We start from the raw sequence: 18,945 nt of genomic DNA, 5'->3' as shown, positions 1-18,945 counted from the left end.
GAAATTTAATCTGCAGGCTCATATCCATTTAAATTGGCAAATGTTTATTCTGTTTTAAATTACAGTAGTGTCATTTTATCCTGTGGGAAACTGTCTCGTGTCTGTCTTGCCTTGTTTAGTAAATTTTCAAAATAAGACAGATAAAGCTTAATCAGAAATGACTTGGTTATTTGTCTAAGTATTAATATAACTGTTTGGCATATAGTTGTAAATTCTGTAAATCAAAAGTATATTGGCATTGGCATTCTAGGAATGGTTAATTGCAGGCAAACATATGTGTGGATATTTTGCTCTGGGCAGAAGTGCATACATTTTTCCTATGAAAAATATAAACTTTCATTTCTACCCAGGAGAACGTTTACAAACTTTTCTCCAATGCCTAATGAAGGGTGTTTTTGCCCAAAAGCTTGCAATTAAAGATTTTTTTATTTGCAAAAATCTTGTTGGTCTAATAAAAGAGAGCATCTCTACTACAAGTCATGGTTATATATTTCCTATGCTTTTAAAGATCTGGGGTTGGGTGCACATACTTCCATGGATTGTGCTACAGCTTTGAATTTGTTCTGATTTAAGTAATTTTATTCCTCAGTTTTGGCAAGCGTTCTGCAGGGAGCTTGAGGCGTGGCTGTGAGTGCATTGTTTTAGAGCCATCTGAAATGATTGTGGTAAGAATATTTGTATTAACTTCATTTAAACTTTTTCCCCTCCTCAAGTTAAATGTATTGCAGTAAACAGTATTTAATACTATTTTTTGAATTCCTGTAAATTATCTCTATTAAGATCCGGTATAAGTAATACTGAACTAAGTGCATGAGAGACGGTTGTTGTTTTCCTTTGCTTTCTTTTTTTTTTCTTTTGTCTAAATTAAGAAGTAGGCTAGAGACAGAAATTGCACATAAACCAGTATAAGTGATCGGAAGCCAGTTCAAATCTAGAACACAACAGAAGTTCAGTGCACATGAGCTGCTTTCAAAATGACCAAAACTAATTTAAGGTAAACCTGGATGAATGTAATATCAGACTTCACTGATTTAGGTTAAATCAATTTGCTGAACTTCTGTGCCAGATCCCCTCCAGATTCAAGTTAACTTGCAGACTCCCTACATCCCAGGTTGCTTTGTACCACCCCCACAAATGCCTCCCTCACGGGGTGGCTGGGCTAGTGTTTGGCACAAGTTGTCTGCACCAGCTGAGCACGAAGGCATGCTCTAGCACCCCTAGCTTTTGACCTGGGCCATTGCAAGCATGTGGCTGCATTTCCAGAATCAAAAGTGAATGTCTGTTCACTTACTTATTGGTTCAGTCTACGTAGCTTATACTAACCTGTGATGATTGACTCGATCGAGACTTGGGTTTTTTGAATCTCCATACTTAGCTATAGTGTATGGAGTTTGGAAACAGGTGCAAAAGTTGGCAGTATCATTTGACAAAATGAATGATGAAGTGGTATTTGAGACCTTTTTATGAATAATAAGACTTCTTTAAAAATTGACAGTGAGGCTGGATAATCAGTAGAATAGCTTTAGGTAGAAGTGTGATGATTGTCGGGGGTTTATATCATTAAATATTTTTGCTTTAACTAACCTTGATTATCAGCAGCTGAAAACTCTGTTTATTATAGCTGTGTAAGGCTTATGTACGCTATTTAAGGATATTTGTATCACTGACAGTAAATTTGTCAGGGTTTTTTTTTTCCAGTGTGTTTTCATTTTTAATAACAGCTGTGCTTTGCTAGCAGAACAGCATCACCCCCTAGAGGGTTCTGAGATTCAATTCTTCATCAGTTTTTTAGGGTGCAAAATCCAAAGAAGATCCATCCTCAGTACAGGAGAAATTTAAATTGTTTCTCCCTGTCCCTGAAAGTAATAGTGATAGCGTGATCGTTAACCTCTTCATTAAATGGCAGATGCCCAATGTAAGCTTTTTTGAAGGGCTGACTGCAGTTTGACTGGGAAGAGAGCTCAAACAGAGGACAGCTTGCAGAGCACCCACCAGCTTGTCACCACACATTTGTTTCACATCAGAACTGGACTTTAGTGACATGCTTATGTTCAGGTGAACTTTAAATGTTTGGGTGAGGTAACCCTAGTTTTACTAAAACTTTTTGTTGTGTTATATCATCAGTATAGACAGGAGAGGAAGAACGCACAACAGGAAAATCGTTTGTTTAGTAATGATTTGTGGTGGTGTTATTCTCTTTGCTTCCCTGTTTCTGTTTTCGGGTAATTGTTTAGGCCTTTGTTAGGGAAGCGATAACTGTTAGTGGAATTAATTTTAATACAGAATTATTTTGGACAGTTTCCTCATATAGACATGGGTTCATCTCAGCATGACATAATCAAATACATTAGCCAGATGGGCACAAAGAAGAGACCTGCTCTCAGGCAAATTACTTTACTCATCTTCCAGGAAAGTCATCAGTATGAGTTCTAACACTTTCAATGCCATGCACTATTATATAATAACTTGTGGCGGTGACTTTAAAGCTTCTGGAACAGAGGAGGATTGCCTTAGATGAGCTGAACAGGAAATTCCTTATTCAGATACTTGCTTGTAACTGCCCCCCCCAGCTATTAATACAAATTAAATTGCTTTTCATATAAGTACCACTTTTTAAAATTATTTTTTCTATGAAAAATCTCCTTAAAGGTTTCAAAATATTTAAAATAAGCAATGAAAACAGTGCTGCCATGAGTGAAGCTGTTCCCACAGGGTGGGTTTGGGAGGTCCCAGGTGGCCTATTGAAGTCATCAGGAAAGCTACAAGTTCTTTCACATAGCAGGACTTCACTTTACAGTGTATGATACTGAAGTGATTGTCCTATGTTAAGAATTAAAGTGGAAAGAGGAGCATTCCATTTTAATAGAACGAGTCAGTTATATAACCATGTATCCACTTATTAAATTTCTTTATAGTGATAGTTCCTTTTTTTCTCATCCTTCTAGACATTGATATTTTTAGTACTGATTTCAATCTTTTCATAAACCAAACCTCAAACTAAAAGGGGTATGTTCAGTAGCAGTGAACATATTATATAGGATGGCCTAAAAACAATTTTGGATATGGTTAAGCAGAATAAAAGAGATCATCCATATGCCTTTGTTTTATTTCTATAATGTTATATATTATAGGTGGACTATATGGATGAAAATGAAGAATATTTCCAACGCCAAGCATCTCATAGACAATCCCGAAGGAGATTTAGAAAAATCAACCAAAAAGGAGAGAGACAAACAATTATTGACACTGTGGATCCTTATCCTGTGGGGAAGCCACCTTTACCTAGAGGATATCATACGGTAACCTATCCACATTTTTAGATTTTAAGAAGTACAACTAGGGGAAATTTATTTAACAAAAATAACCTCTCAAAAGGCCAGATTTACTGCTGGCATAAGCAAGTGCAATTCTGTGGAAGAGTTTGCTTAGGGTAGCAGTGACTGTGGCTCTGTATGTGTGAGCATGTGTGTATTTGCATCGTAGTTCAGAGTGAAAAGTTGAGAACAGTAACAACAATGAATGTGCAGCCAGCTATGCTGACAAGAGGAAAATGCATCTCTATTCAATATTCCACTAATTTTTGACATTGGCCAAATATATCCATTAACTGAAGCATGTGATTCAAATTTCTCTTCGATAATAGATTGTAACAGAAATATTTTGTTGCTCAGTGTTCTTGAGGCTAATCATCGAAGCATTCATTCTTATGTATACTGACAGTTTTTTGTAAAGGTCTGTATTCCATTGTGGTAGATGCACTTCATGATTTTAGCTTAATTATCTACATGAGATCCAGACCTCAGAGTATTAAACTAACTTTTATTGATGACTGGCATGAGGCCAAAAGCTTCAATCTGAATTTTTGTATTTTTGGGATCTAATGAACTAATCTAGTCTGTCCTTCATCAGAGAGATCATTAAATCAGAGATTTTCTTTAAAATGTGAATACTTTTAAATATTGGAAGCCTTTCTCCAAGATGAAAAGAAGATAATACTTTTAAACTTGTTTGACAAAATACATTATATTTTTTTTTTAAATTGAGCAAGGATCTACTGGACCAGTGTCATCAGTTTTGGTATTAATGTCAGCAGTATTCAAAACACTTGAAAGAGTTAGTTATTGGCTCCCATACTCAATTGCTTATGTCCCCAGACATGCAAAAACACACTAGTTTGCATATAAGTAACTTTATGCGCATTGAATCATGTTGAGACAAGTTGTGTATAAAGTTGTTCTTTGTGTGCGTGTGTGAAAGTTTTGAAGATTGCGGCCTTAATGTTTTGAAAATGCTGTCTGATCTAAAATAGCAGGTTGTTTTTGTTTTTATACATTTCCTTCCCTCCCACCCTTATCTCTTTACTTGTTGCCAGTTCCCTGTTAAAATCAGTGTACGACTGTAAGTATGCAGATGTTTGATTACATTTGCTAATTAGAGGGCTTTCCTCACAAGTTGAATATATCTTACATCAACACTTCATGTATTTTGTTTATACAACAGACTGCTTTTAATAGTTCAGTTTTTAAGCTCAGTTTTGACTTTCTCCAATTTAGTACAACTTCCATAATTGAGTCACTTCCTTTGGCTCTTCTATATAACTTTTTGGCAGTTTGAAGAGATTATATTTGTGACTGGTTGATTATCAGCCATCTTTTATAGGTATACTTGTTTGAGTGTGTGAGTGTTTTAAGTAAAGGAAGGATTTTTTTTAACTTGCTTTCTTTAAACACATACCTTACCTATATCAACAGCTTTAGTGTGATAATCTCTTGTTGGGGAAAAAGCTATAACTAGACTTGACATAGTGCTGTTTGCAATAGGTCCACACCAGTTGTATACATTTTATATTTTAGATCCATATAATGGCATATAGCTTTACCTATAGGATTAAGAACAAAAGTTCATTGTTTATCATTTTATTGTTTAAATTTATAATGCATTTATAAAATGTATTGGGAAAAACACTGAGAGGGGTCCCACATTGTTTGAAAGAGGTTGCCAAATAGTCAGTAAAACCTTTGAGTTAACTGGTTGATTTTAAAAGCTAAAAAATAGAACTTAAAGTAGCTAATTGATATGGTTTGTAGGGAAAACATTAAGCTGAGCAAATTTTAATGAGAATTACAGAATAATTCCATTTTTTTTTTTTAGTGTTTGGTAATCTTAACATTCATATGATATATTTCTGTTTTTGTATTTTAAAATGTTTTCCCGCAGTCTTTCATATTTGTATATGTTGCTTCCTCCTTTGTGATTCTCCCAAACCATTTTTCTAATTTTAAAGTCTACATTTTTAAAAATAGTACTGAAGTGGATTTTCTGAAACTGATAGGATCTGTGTTAAAATGTGCTTTTGCTTTTCTGAACTGCTGAGCATCCATCAGTTAGCATCTCTTAGCCTTTAGTTATCCAAAATTTAGAAGTTAGTATAAACAATATACACTTTAAAATATTGTTGAAAAATGGCTGCTGTTTATAGAGTACATTGGATTACCAGTGGCAGAGAATGGTTATATATGTTGGATTAGTCTCCAGTTTTGTTATTCCCTTTTGTGGGTTGGTTTTGGCCATGAGTGTTGACAAGCATTAAGATCTTAGTAATAACCTATAGATGATGAACTCTGTGTATTTCTAGAGGTAACTAGCTTCCTGCATTTTTATTTTATACAAGTTCCTTGGTTACCACAAATGTGTTGCAAGATTACCAATATTTCACACAGGTCCAATTCGATTGTTACAGAGCTAATCTAACCATCACACTATTTTTGAAGGAAGTTGAGTAGTGTTAAGAAAATGTTGAGGAAATTATTAGATGTTAGTAAAACAAAACTCTGAAAACTGTTGTAAAAATTATAAATAAAGCTTATTCTATTATGCTGAATAGTAGCATGGCTTACTGCACATTTGCACATATAGCCAACATACAAGGGATCAAGGACCCTTGATAGCATAATTTTAACATTATCTTCATAGTGGTTGAATGTACTATGGCATGTCTGATAATGTTCATCTTTTCCTTTCCTCCTATATGGCATTCATTTCATTTTGGCTCACAGGAATGCACTAAACCTCAGGTATTGTAACTTAATGTGTATGGTCCTCTAACAGTAACAATTTACTTGCAAGTTTGCAATCTGACTAATGATGTCATAATACTGAAATGCTTTGGCTAAATTTGTGTTCTGTCCTCTAGCTTTTGTTTACTGCTGTTTTTATATACTTCTGTTTTATAGTGAGAATGCTTTAAATGAATGAGGTTCAAAACAGTGTTGACTCCTTCACCTGTTTTGTTGATAATCTTTTTTCCTTGCTTTCATGCTACTCCCAAATTTAGGAGCCATGTCAGTAGAAGATGATCTGAAAAGCAAAAACATAAAACATTTGGTATTAGACAGATTTCACTTATTTCTTCAGAATGGAAGATATATTAATCTTCATCTTGGTTCCTAAAATAGCCCATTTGTTGATGTTTGGCACTTGCATGTTGTAAGGTCAGTAGGAATATAAGATATTATTGGAAAGCTGTGAATTGAAAAACTTGGAATTGTTTTGGTGAAGTTGCCACTTTGCTTTGATTCAGCACAAGAACATTGGAAAACAGAATTTATTATCAGATGCTTATTTGCTGTTTACTGACATGGGGCAGGAGCTTGCATGTGCTTTCAGGAAGAGTATGTCTGCGCAAGTAAGCAGTCCTGGACTATGGTTAGGGACCTACCGAATTTGTGGCGAAAATGGGCTGTGCGGCGGCCTTTTATCTCATAGGTTCTTCCGTGTGCGACCCGCCTCTCGCAGTCGCTGATTGGCAGAGGGGCCCTGCTGTTCACTCCTGATTGGCAGGGAGGTGAAAACTACTGTTTTATACATGATGCTGTTTTTGCCTCCGGCCAATCAGCATCAAATAGCAGAGCCACTGGGGCCCTTACCCAGTCAGCAACTGTAGGCAAAAATGGCGCCATATTTAAACTCTGGATTTTGCCTCCCCACTGATCAGGAGTGAACCGTGAGTGGTAAGGGAGAGGCAGGGAGGAATGTAGGGAAACCTGCAAGATTAAAGGAGCTGCCACACAGCACACTTCTGCTGCATATTTAGTAGCTCCCTATGTTGTACAGTTCCACTTGTACAAAAAAAAGGTAGAAAGAAAGAAAATACTTATAGGATTTCTTTGGATCAGTTTTAAATATAATCAGAATAACTTGAACATTTGGATAACGTCTTTTATTATATTTTTAATCATGTAGATTAACACAAATAATAAATATTCTATGCCTATGCTAGATATATAGGAATTTTGTGTATATTTTTTGCCCTAACATAAGTATAAAACATAAAGCAATATTATATTGAAGCTAATATGAAACAATTAGTTTTACATTTTAAAGAACAAATTTCAGTTGTTTATACAATCCTTAATATCACCTATAATTATCTTTTTTTTTTCTTCTTTTTTTTCCTTTTTTCTGCTGACATTCTAGGAGGCAGTGTTGGCTCATTCTTTGTAGCACAACCAACCAGCAGTTTTACTAACAATTAATTTGGTTTTGCATTTGAAAGTTTCTTTTTAAATTAGCCAGTAGGGCTTTATTACCTTCCTCACAAACTTGTCGAATAGACTATAATGCTAAAATCCCTTTTTTTTTAATGATGAAGATATGGTTTTTTAGGAGTCCTTTTCTACTCATTTTGAAATCAGTAGTAAAATCCCTACCAACTTTGGTGGGGTGAAGATTGAGTTCTAAAGGCACAGTAAAGTTAAAATTTTTAAATGAGAGTTTTTTAATAATAATGGATAAGATTCTTTAATATAGAAAGGTTTAATCCGTCATCTATAGATTAATGTTTTACCAATTCTGACTAGTAGTGGAATGCTTAGGTAAAATGCAACAGGATTCTGATCTTGAATAAAATACATGTTTTTTTAAGACCATTTCTCAGTATTTGGCTTCCTTGGCCCACGCAGGTAAAAGTGCAATAGGATCTAATGTGTGGTTTACACAGTCACACACATAGCATGGCAGGAGGCATGGTTATGGGATCATGCATTAGATTGCATTGCATCTTATTGTTGTTTCAAGGGGAGGCCAATCCTGGCATCTCTCTGCCCCAGCAAGAAGAAGGCTCCTACAGCTGGGAGCACCCCATGCACTGCCAGGGATGGGAGATCACAACTGCTGCAGCCTTCCAGCACTGGGGGTTTCACCCCTTCTCCCTTCTGGGCTGGCAGACCACAGCAGCCATAATTTCCCATCCTTGGGGTCTTCATGTACTCCGGGGGCTGGGAGGTTGCACCCATGCCTGGGCTTCTGGGAACCACCTGGGTCCTGGCACTGGAAGGCATGTTCCTGGGACCCAGCATCCTCAGGATGCTATGCTTTCCAGCAGCACTGAGGTGCTGCTGGGACTGAGTTGGCAGCTGCTGGGTCTAAGAGTCCCCACAGTTGTATGACTCCCAGCCCTAGCTGGGCACGGTGCACCCCTGCGGCTGAGGGTCTGGTCAGATGACAGGGCTTCCAGCCACAGGGCAGACCCTGCTACACAGGCAAATTTAAAGCCTGTGTACCAACCACCTATAGTTAGTATGCATTTTCAAGGTCTCTGTAGCTGGTTGGACCTTTTTATGGCTTGATAGATACCTCACACGGGAAGTTGGGTTCAGTTAATTGTGCAGTTAACCATCTAATAGTGCAATATCTGTAATGTGTAGAGGGGGCTGTAGAATAAGAAGGGAAGAACTGTTTGTAATAGTGTATTCGGGCATTTATGTACATGCTCCGGGAGTGGGGCTGGCAGAGGGTATGTTGAATGAGCTTTAGTTAAAGTGCCCTCACTGTCACTTTTTAGTGCATGGATGCTGATGCACATGTTGCTGGAGTACAGTAATTCCCACACTTGTGCAGAGGCACCCTTGGAGACTATGATGAAATAAATGTAAAAATAATGGTAATGCAGGTAACAGCTTTTATTTGACACAGAGTTTGTCAGAATGCTGAAGGTGGACCGTATAGATTTGGTAGTGTTGCTTATATTTTAGGCAGCAATGGTAGCCTGTAGCTAAGTTTGTTAAACATGTTCCATCATAAGGCCTTATTGTCAGCCATTTATAATTAACCAGCTGGGACAAAAATTTTCATGATTTTTATTTCTTCAAGATAACTTTTTTTTTTTATTTTTAACTTAGGGATTTTCATGATGGGAATGAGGGTAAATTAGTTTTACCAGTGTTTAATTTATTCCCTATAAATTTCTTCTGGAGCTTTATGGTCTGGCAGAATTGTGGCTACTCAATAATTATTTGAATAGTGCAAGTTGATGTGGTATTGAGGAGTAGTTACCATGTGAACATGCTGACTTAGGTTAATACAAGTGGGAAAGACCGAATCGCTCAAGGTGAGTTGTTTCTTAGCAATCACTTTCCTGTAAACACTTGTGTGAAAAGAACTCTAGAGCACTTTAAAAAGAACCCTACTCTGTAAAACTAATTCAAACTAACATCGATAATACTGAGGCAGAATTGAGGGCTGTCTAGCTGCCCATGATATGGTTGGCTTTTAAGCTGCCTATAAACCATTCTAAAATTTGATGATAAATCCCTTCTCTCTTTGTTAAAATAAGTAATTCGCTTTACCACTATGTCTTGCTGGTCATTAGCTCCCAAAGGCAGCACCATAGATAAATAGCTCTGATGGTTAAACATGGTTGATGCACTGGACCCTAAGATACAATACGCCATGAAAAATTGGGACAGTTGTGAAGTTCCACCAGGGTATGGCCTGCCCTGAATGGCTGCACTCAAGGATGGGATGCAACTACAGATGGGTCTGCAAATTTGGTATTCCATGGTATCCTGATCTGAAACAAAAATATATGTAAAGCCCTTCACTGCCTCTGAGAGAATCTGCTCAGATCTGAACGTGCCTGAAAGCTTTTGAAAATTGCATCTGCATATGTTTAATAGTACTTTTTAGAGGCTGGTGGCTAAAATCTCAAGAAATTCTGTCTGTGTTTAGAATAATATCCTATCCCACAAAGTTTAAGCTCTAGGTAAACAAGCAGCACATTGATGCTAGCCTGGGCAATTTTGGTCTCTGGGTTGGAGCACTGGGTTGAAAGCCATGAAAGCTAGTGTGTTCTCTTACTTGTATTTGATATGGTAATTATATAACATTCATGGTCCTTTTTGCCTAACTGCCATCTCTTATTTTTTTTAAATGTTCATATTGTAAAATCCAAGTATTCAAACATCAGGAAACACCACAATCAAGGCTGCCTGGGCAACCTTGATTTATCAAATGTCTACCTATACATTATGGTGATTTTTAATTCTGGTTAGGGGTGTATGACAAACTGAATGATGTACCGGGTTAGAGGAAATTAGGTTGTGTTCATGTTGTGCATCTGCAAATGCACTGGACTGGATATGAAGAAAGATGTGTGCTATTCTGGACTTTGCCAAAGTCTCTCTATGGTGATGGACAAGCATTATTAAAATAAAAATCAAGTACTATAATTGCTTGACTGTCTGCTAAAACTATGCTATGAATTGCATGTCTTTATTTCAAAGTGGATGGAGACAAGTGCCTTACGATATTTTAAATGCTTATTTGGTTGTAGCATGCTTAATATAAATATGACAAAAAGATCTGATGTCTTTGTGTTAACGTTTTTTAATATGGAGTAGTTATTAAATAAATGGAATTTTAAGGGACTACAGATGATTTGTCCTAGTGTTGAGATGGAAGGGGTTCTGCAGCATTGAAGCATCTTAGAACAGGCCCCTTGAATTGAGGTGCTAGTGTAAAGCTAGAGGAAAATCATGCCTATTTAGTTCTGATCATGATTCTTGCCTTGAGGAAACAAGGGCTCTTTTTTATTTGCTGCATTTTTAGTTGGGATTAGATGGAATAGAAAAAGACCCTTTTTGGATCCCAGGGAATTGTAACAAAAAATGGAGTAAAGGATTAGAATAGAATAATAGAAGGATTAGAAGAAAGGAACTACTCAACTCAGTTAAAGTGAAATGAAATTAAGCATTCAGTCATTTCTAATAGGTAAGAATAGTATGTGTGTACCTCAATAATGTAGATGTAATGGCCCTTTAATATGCGTTGCTAATGCCATTATTTCATTACTAAACTTGAATATTCTCTAACTCCTAGTGCATTGTATTTTGTACAGTTTTTTTGTGTTACCTTAGTCATGTAAGTTTTTATATTAGAGTTAATCTAGGCATATAAACTGTCAGCCCCAGATTCACTTTATATAAGTTATAAGAGGTGAGTTGAGCATTAAAGGAGTAATGTCAGTCTCTTCAGGACCCCAGCAGCTACAATTTCATATTTCTGATTATCTTAAACCATCTAGTACCTGCTTTTAAAAGATTAATTTACTAGACATCCTGACATCAGCAGTGAGAGCTCGGATTCCACAATGCTAAATTGAAATGTGGTTCCTTCCTACTAACTGAGCTAATTTTTTGAAGGAGAGGGGAACTGGTTGCCAGTGCTTCACATAGGAAAGAGGAGCAGAGCGAATGGGTTGGGGAAACATACAAAGGTAAACAGGAAACAGAGTAGTTGAGAGAGAAGCAGGCTTGTGACACTAGTGGTACTGGGAGTTTTGAACATATATAGATATTGAGGATCAGGAAGGCGGGACTATTGTGTGGGGATGGTTTATTGGGAGATGTTTCATATTTTGATGGTTGAAGGAGAGCTGAAGAGAGGTGATGGTTTTAGAATCATTTTGTGATTTGTGACAACTGGAAGGGGGGCATTTTAAGTGGATCTTCAAGAACTGAATCCTAAAGATGTAAGGAAGTTAGCTAGGCTATTGATAAACCTAACTTTTGATTGCTTTTAAAGGGAATTGAGGGTTGTCCCTCAGGAAATCTGTTACATTGCAACCCTTACTGTTGCATGCTCATCCAGCAGAGCTGTTCAGCTAGTACCCATGGGCTCTGTGAAGCCCTGGAAGGATTAGCATGGATTAACACATTAGTGGTCCATGTGTTCCAACCCTGTTGCTTCTGCCCTGGTTCTTTGGGCCCTCTCTCCTCCCGTTTCTATTTCCTGTCCCTGGTCTGTTTGTTCTGTGGTCTGCAGAAGGTGGTATATTGTGTTCATTTATGTACTAAACACACACAAATGGTTACATATGTGTGTATTTTTGTGTATTAATGCGTCTTGCATTTAAAATTGAAATCTGTGCATTTTTTTAAACAAATACGATTTGAAGATTGATTATGCCCAGTTGCAGAGGAAGAAGGGTATGTTCTGTGGTGGAGCCTTCTGGCTTGGTTTGGACAAAGAATAAAATAATACAAATTGCTAGAGTGTTTGCCTTTATCTGTTTGTGTCTTTAAATGGAGACAAACGCAGAAAAACAAGGAAAATCGGGATTTTGATGTTATACCTTTGGAAAACAAGGGATTCTGAGGCTCTTGTAGCAGGTTTAACTAATTCCATTTTTACTTAGAAATGATTTGGTGTTCCCTATAAGGGATTGTCAAAGGACAATAGGTGAATATACATGCATACAATAATTGTCCCTATTGCAATTGAGCCTCAGAATTTCCTTCCTACAGCAGCCTGTCTGTACTTTTGTCCTTGTTACTATTTTAAGGTATCTGGCTTCATAGCTTGTTAGATGTGGAGGGAAAATGCTAACCTACAGAATATACAGCTAATGTAATTCACAACACTGTTTATTATACAGGGATTGTTCTTTCTTCCTACTAACAATTTGCAGTTGCAAATTAATGCTAAGTGGTTCAGAATGGCATGCAGTACGCTGTTTACACAATGTTCAGCTTCTGTCTAAAGATGTCTATTTTTATATATTACATCATCTCTGCTGCAGAACTCATGTCCATTGGGATTTGCTGTTCTTTCATTCCCCTTGGAAAGAAAGCTTGCAGTAGTGTCATAATTGGGCCCATCTTTTCTATTGCATCCAAAAATAATAAGTAATAATGTTTGTATCGAGTCAGGCAGTATTTCAGGCAATTTTAGAGTTAGTACTGTTATTGCCAGTTAGGGTCCTGATTTGAGTTTGTGAATATTGAAAATACCTTGCATCTTTAAAAGTGTAAATCTTCCTTAAGAAAAGTATAGATTTTTCTATAGTAGAAATTAATTTTCCTTTATTGGCTTATAGATTTGGATTTTTTGTGATGCTTGAAATATTTAATCTTGTGTTGTTAACGTAAGAGTGTTGATATAGCTAAAAATGTAAAATTTATTTTTAAAACTAAAATCTGTGCTCCTCTTATACAACAGAAAAATATTTTTTCCTGTATAGTCTTTATTTCCTCCACCTGATCATTCCAGACTGTAATAGTTGCATACAGTCAATTGAATTTTTGCAATTTATTTTACCTAGGGTGCAAGGAGGTGCTCTTTTTTTTTTTAATTGTGTAATTATTCCAGAGGTCTTTCTTCACGTTTAATCTTGTTCAGTATAAATTTGTCTACAAATGGATCCAAATAATTCGTGTGTGTGTATTGATACATGTTGCATTTAAAATTGAAATCTGATTTGTTTTTTTGTATGTTTTTTTGGGTAATAAATATGATTTGAAGACTAACTATGCCCACTTGTAGATGAGGAAGGATTTGTCCTTAATGTGGTGGAGTCTTCTGGTTTGGTATAGAAGAAGAATAAAATAATACAAATTTCTAGAGAGTATGCCTGTATCTGTGTGTCTTTAAAACGAGCCAAAGACTGAAAAGTGCATATATGAATTATGTGGATCCATGTGTAAACTGTTTATAGTGACCAGCAGTAAATCTCAAGATTTGTTAAATCTGATTTTGCAAATACATATTTGTATTTGTTCCTGATTAAGAACCCAGTGGATGGCAGGTATGAAGTTGTTAAACTTTACTCTTATTATCAGAACATATATATTTTTTAAGGTTTAAATCTCTTACTTCCACATAGGAGGGTTAAGGTGTCAGTAGAGTGGGGGAAAAAGGTGTATTTTTTTCCATGCTAGGTGCAGTGGGAATATTAGTATTATATTTGAATAACATTTATGTCAATTGGGGGGGGAATCTATTAATTAGTCCTATTTCTGTTTGAATCTTCAGATTCAATAAACTTAGTGGTGTTTGAAGGGAAACTAACACAATTTGTAATTGTGGGTATACTGCTGAAAAAAGTGATACGACTCCGTTGGATTTAAAAGAAATAGAAAAATACTGATATTATACTCGGCACTTTTATTGTATTTCATTATCATCACTAGCATTTCCTAATTTAGGAAATATAAACCAAGTTACCCAGTGAGTTTAGACAATCAGAAAATATATGTATGATTTAAAGATTGACTATGCCCACTTGCAGAGGAGGGAGAATTTATTCCTAATATGGTAGAGCCTTCTGGCTTTTTCTGGAGGAAGAATACGATTACATATGTTTCTTGTATGTGTGTGAAATCCATTTATAATCTGTTATAATTCAGTATAAACCCCACCTCTCTCTCTTTCTCTGTCCTCTCTCCCACCCATATGTACACACAGATAACACATGGGCATACTGAATATATATTGTATCCCTATATCAGTAAAATAATAATAAATAGTATTAGGGTTCTTATGTACTCTTAGCATATTTAGAAAAATGGGAAGATGGTTAACCATTCTCAGGTTTCTCCCAATGCTTGGCCTCTCTTGCCAGTGAGAATGCTAATGAAGATCTAGATTTTTTTTCCTTTTAGTATGTGGAAGAAGCAACAAGTTTGTTTTACCTGAGCTGCTGACTGATATGTGATTTATGATATTGTTGCATGTTTATCTGAGCAGCACTTGACATAGTGATTTGGCTTCATACTCCACATCAGTCCCTTGAGTGAGCCAGTCTGCCACAGCTTCTGTTTCTAAGTAATTTTAAAGCTTTTGCTTTGATGTTATTTTTGAATCTTTTTAAAACTATCATTTCTAGAAAGGATTTGCTTGAAAGGGGAAAGTTAAAAAATTTTGGCAAAATATTTTAATTATGAGCATAAAAAGCCTCAATCACTAAGAAAATATAGAATTAAAAGAATAATATGGGGAAAGCCACATTTCAGAACACCATGGGAACATCTGTTCCTTTTTTCACCTATTGCTGAAATTTAAACTTGGCATATATTGCTTATCTTTCCTGATGAATCCTACCTCACCTTCTTTGATGAAATGTACAATAGTTAGGAAACAGTAGTTTCTTTAATCTTTGAATATAAAGGGGAGGAGCAGAATATCTCTGCCTCTCTATATCTATGTTTAAAGCTCTAAACAACTAGGGTCTGTTTTTACAGTAAAAAATCTACACCAAGGTTCACTTAAGCCACAGTTTAGGTGGGCTAGTACATGAACTAGAGGGCTGTATGGTTAAGGTATTCTGGTTTCTATAACCAGTAACATGCTAGAGCAGGGGTTGGGAATGTTTTTGGGCAGAGTGGCAAAAACACCCACAACTTCAACTTGTAAGATATTGGTGTGCCAGGGGCAGATGGCAGGGGAGCCATGAGGGGCCTGATCCTTGTTGGTGGCAGTGTAGCCCTGGCCCCTTCCCTGCCATCCACATGTGCTAAGCAGAAGACCTTCAAGGTCTACGCTCTCTGGCACCAGTGCCAGGGGTTGCCTACCCCTGTGCTAAGTAATGTGGCCAGTATCATAGCTGACTACCTTTGACTTCCCCACCTGAATGACCAAATATCCAGTTACAACTGGATATTGACTAGGGGCGACCTTTTGTGCATTTTGAGAGTGAATAACAAGATGTCTTAATCTCCTACCGTACCCTGACTTCATTAGGTCCTCAACCTCACTAGACTTACGGCACCCCTCAGAAAATTCCAGCTCTTAGTTTTCATCCTCTTTCTTTTTCACTGCAGAAAAGTAATAGAGTAATCCTTCTGTTGCAAAGAACTTGAAAAGACCACAAGTCAGAATCACTTTGACAGAATTACTATTTGATATCCCCTGGGCTTATCTTGTAAATCATAGCTGCACACCGAACAGTGTTAATATTGTGTGGAACCTCACATCACTGTTGAAAGGATCTTAAAGTAAACCAGGGTGCCATGCACCCTAGCTGAGAATCATTGCCCTAACCCCTAAGACTATGAAAACACATAGTAAAGTATAGTCTAAATCTAAATGGAGAAATTGGATAATTTTGCAAGGAGAAACACAAGTGCAGAAGGCTGAAGTGACTAGCTTAAGTTCATGTAACAAATCAGTGGCTGAGCTACAATAAGAACCAAGAACTCTGGGCTTCACATCCATGACTGGTCCTGCAGAGGTGGCAGCACCCTTCCTCCTAGCTTCCTTCCAACCCTCCCCTCTCGCTCAGGTGGACAGACCACATGGGGGACTTTGTTTTAAGTCTCCAAATCAGGTAGGAATCCCCTTCCATCTTCATCTCTGTGCTCAGTAAAACATCCCTCCTCCTTTTCATCCATTTCCCCCAACCCCTGGCCATGGCTACACTGCCTCCGGCTTGCCAAGGGGCTGGGGGGAGCTCCAGAGGCACTGCCCTCCTGCAGATGGGTAGCACAGGGAGCTGGATTCAGCTGGGGACAATGGCAGTAAGCAGATGGCTTCCCTTTCTTGGACCTGCTCCTGGGATGACAGAGAACACTTAGGGTGACTAGGCAAGGAGGAGGAAGCTGCTATACCTGACTGAGCCTGGCTCCCTGTGCAGTCTGACTGGGACACAGGGGGAGAGGGAGCCATGGAGTAGCTCTGCAGCTTCCCGTGCCTTTGGGGCCAGCCACAGGGACCCTGGCAGTGGTGGACAGAGGAGGCAGTGATAGGAGGGGAGGAGAGGTGCTGCTGAGCTAAGAGGGGAAGGGAACACAGCATGGTCTGAAAGGGAGGTGAGACTGTGCCACTACATCCCCTCTGGATCTGCCTCCGTGTTGATACACTATTGTACTTTGAGAATCATTAAACATTTTAGAGACAATAAGAATAGGAATCTGAGATTAATGAGATTTAGTCATATCTCTCTTATTTGGAAGCTCTATTTGATTTGAAGTGGTATTTAAGGGTGAACTGCAGGTGTTCGAAAGCCACTTGTGTGTAATATTCCAAAAGAGAAAATACAGCTGTTTAAAATACAATGCTTAATTACATGTTTAACAAAATTTTAAAGTCCTTAGCTCCCTAAATCATAAGGAATCTCAGCTGAAGACATCCTGCTTCCTCTGCCTGAGCGATATCACAGCTGCTGTTGAACAAATTGATGCACATTCCATTTTAAACCTCTATTTGTTAAGACTACTTAACATGTTAAAAATATTGGGCAGCAATGTGTGGTGCCTAGAGCTGCATGTCCGGGTAGTTTGAAAACAAATCAAGGTGACCCATTTGCATTATTTAAGCATAAATAAGAGGTCTTAAAACTTTTCAAGTCCCACTTAACATTGAGTAAAACTTCCTAATGTGCTTAAGTCATTTTCGTTAATGATCTTAAAATCATTCACAAGTTTTGTCAAATGTCATTGTGGGGGTTTAAGAGGGAAGATGTTTTGAGGGAAAGAAAGCACCTAAAAGAAAATAACTAATAAATATTAACTATGGAAAAAGAAATAAAAGCGAGGTACTGCAATGTGTCAGTGCATTTGTATTTAATTTATTTAGAACTTCATTTGCAGAAGTCTGATTTTACAAACACATATTTATACTTGTTCCTAATAAGAATCCAACTGATGGCAGACATGAAGTCATTAAAATTTTTTCTTATTATCAGAACATATACCTTGTTTTTTAAGGTATACATCTCTTACTTCCACATAAGAGGGCTAAGATGTTAATAAAGTGAAAAAAAAAGTGATTGTATTTTTTCCATGCCAGATGTAGTTGAAATACTAATATTGTATTTGAATAACATTTATGTCAATTGGGGGAAAAAATATATTAATTAGTGTTATTTCTGTTTGAATCTTCAGATTCAATAAACTTAGTGGTGTTTGAAGGAAAACTAACACAATTTGTAGTTATGGGTATACTGCTGAAAAAAGTGATATGACTCCATTGGATTTAAAAGAAATAGCAAAATACTAATTTTATACTCGGCACTTCTATTGTATTTCATTGTTATCACTGGCATTTCCTAATTTAGAGAATATAAGCCAAGTTACCTAGTGAGTTTAGAAGATCAGGAAATACCCCATCTTTATTTAATTATTTATTTGCTAGATGCATAAGCTGCCCTTTCCAAAAGAGGCTCAGGACAGAAAAGGAAAGTTTGAAGGTCAGCAAACCATTACACCAAATAAACCTCATAATGTAAAATGATGGAGAACTGTATGTATATGGAAACACTATTGCTTTGGTAGTACCAAACCTTTTGCCTAAATTTTTGTAAAACTAAAATTGCAATTTATATGTTGTTTTAGTAGTTTTATAATGAGAAGCTGACAGTTAAAGTAAATTTGCTTAATATAGGTTTGAAAACATTAGTAGGCAGTTGCAGGGGAAATTATACGTAGTATTTCAAAGGACTTGTGTAATTTTTGGTCCTCTTAAAATTTTGAAAGCTTGTAAGTTACAATAGTAGTTACCTGAATTGGGGTGTATTCTTCAGTAACTGTGTTTGCACATACACACCTATAGCTTTCTGAAATGCTAGTCATCCTTATCTTTGGCAACTTGTATGGTTGCCTACAGGTTCTCTGGGTAAATGTTTGTGAGACAGCTAGGTGAAGCTAGTGATGGCTTCTGTAAAAACAATTAATTAATTAATTAATTAATTAATTAATTAATTTAAAAAATGTAGGGCTTGGCTTCTTTTGGAAGAGGTGTGCTTGAGGACAAAGACGAGTCGTGTCCTTCCAGCAACTAATGAGTCTGGAATAGGCAACAAGCAGCTTTTTAAAAGCTGTGCCACCTCTGAATACGAGATATGAGTTAAGTAGCTACTCCAGAAGCTACTGGAGCAGATTTCCAGAAACA

At 36.9% G+C, this 18,945-nt stretch overlaps 1 protein-coding gene across 10 annotated transcripts in view; it reads left to right on the top strand.

Annotated features, from left to right (window-relative positions):
* RAPGEF2 (Rap guanine nucleotide exchange factor 2) overlaps positions 1 to 18,945 on the top strand; it is a 309,133-nt gene that overhangs the window by 168,312 nt on the left and 121,876 nt on the right. For 6 of the 10 annotated variants that reach the window (XM_090036272.1, XM_090036267.1, XM_090036270.1 and 3 more), the window contains exons 5-7: positions 590 to 665; positions 3,132 to 3,299; positions 6,057 to 6,074. In XM_090036272.1, coding sequence (XP_089892398.1) covers positions 590 to 665; positions 3,132 to 3,299; positions 6,057 to 6,074 — 262 coding nt within the window. The remainder of the gene's footprint in view (positions 1 to 589; positions 666 to 3,131; positions 3,300 to 6,056; positions 6,075 to 18,945) is intronic. The other 4 variants (XM_090036273.1, XM_090036269.1, XM_090036271.1 and 1 more) reach the window with 1 other exon arrangement.

Source organism: Crocodylus siamensis, chromosome 2 (assembly GCF_052110815.1).
Source record: "Crocodylus siamensis isolate JL-2025a chromosome 2, ASM5211081v1, whole genome shotgun sequence".
NCBI classification, from domain to species: domain Eukaryota; kingdom Metazoa; phylum Chordata; order Crocodylia; family Crocodylidae; genus Crocodylus; species Crocodylus siamensis.
This window is presented reverse-complemented; position numbering and strand designations above follow the sequence as displayed.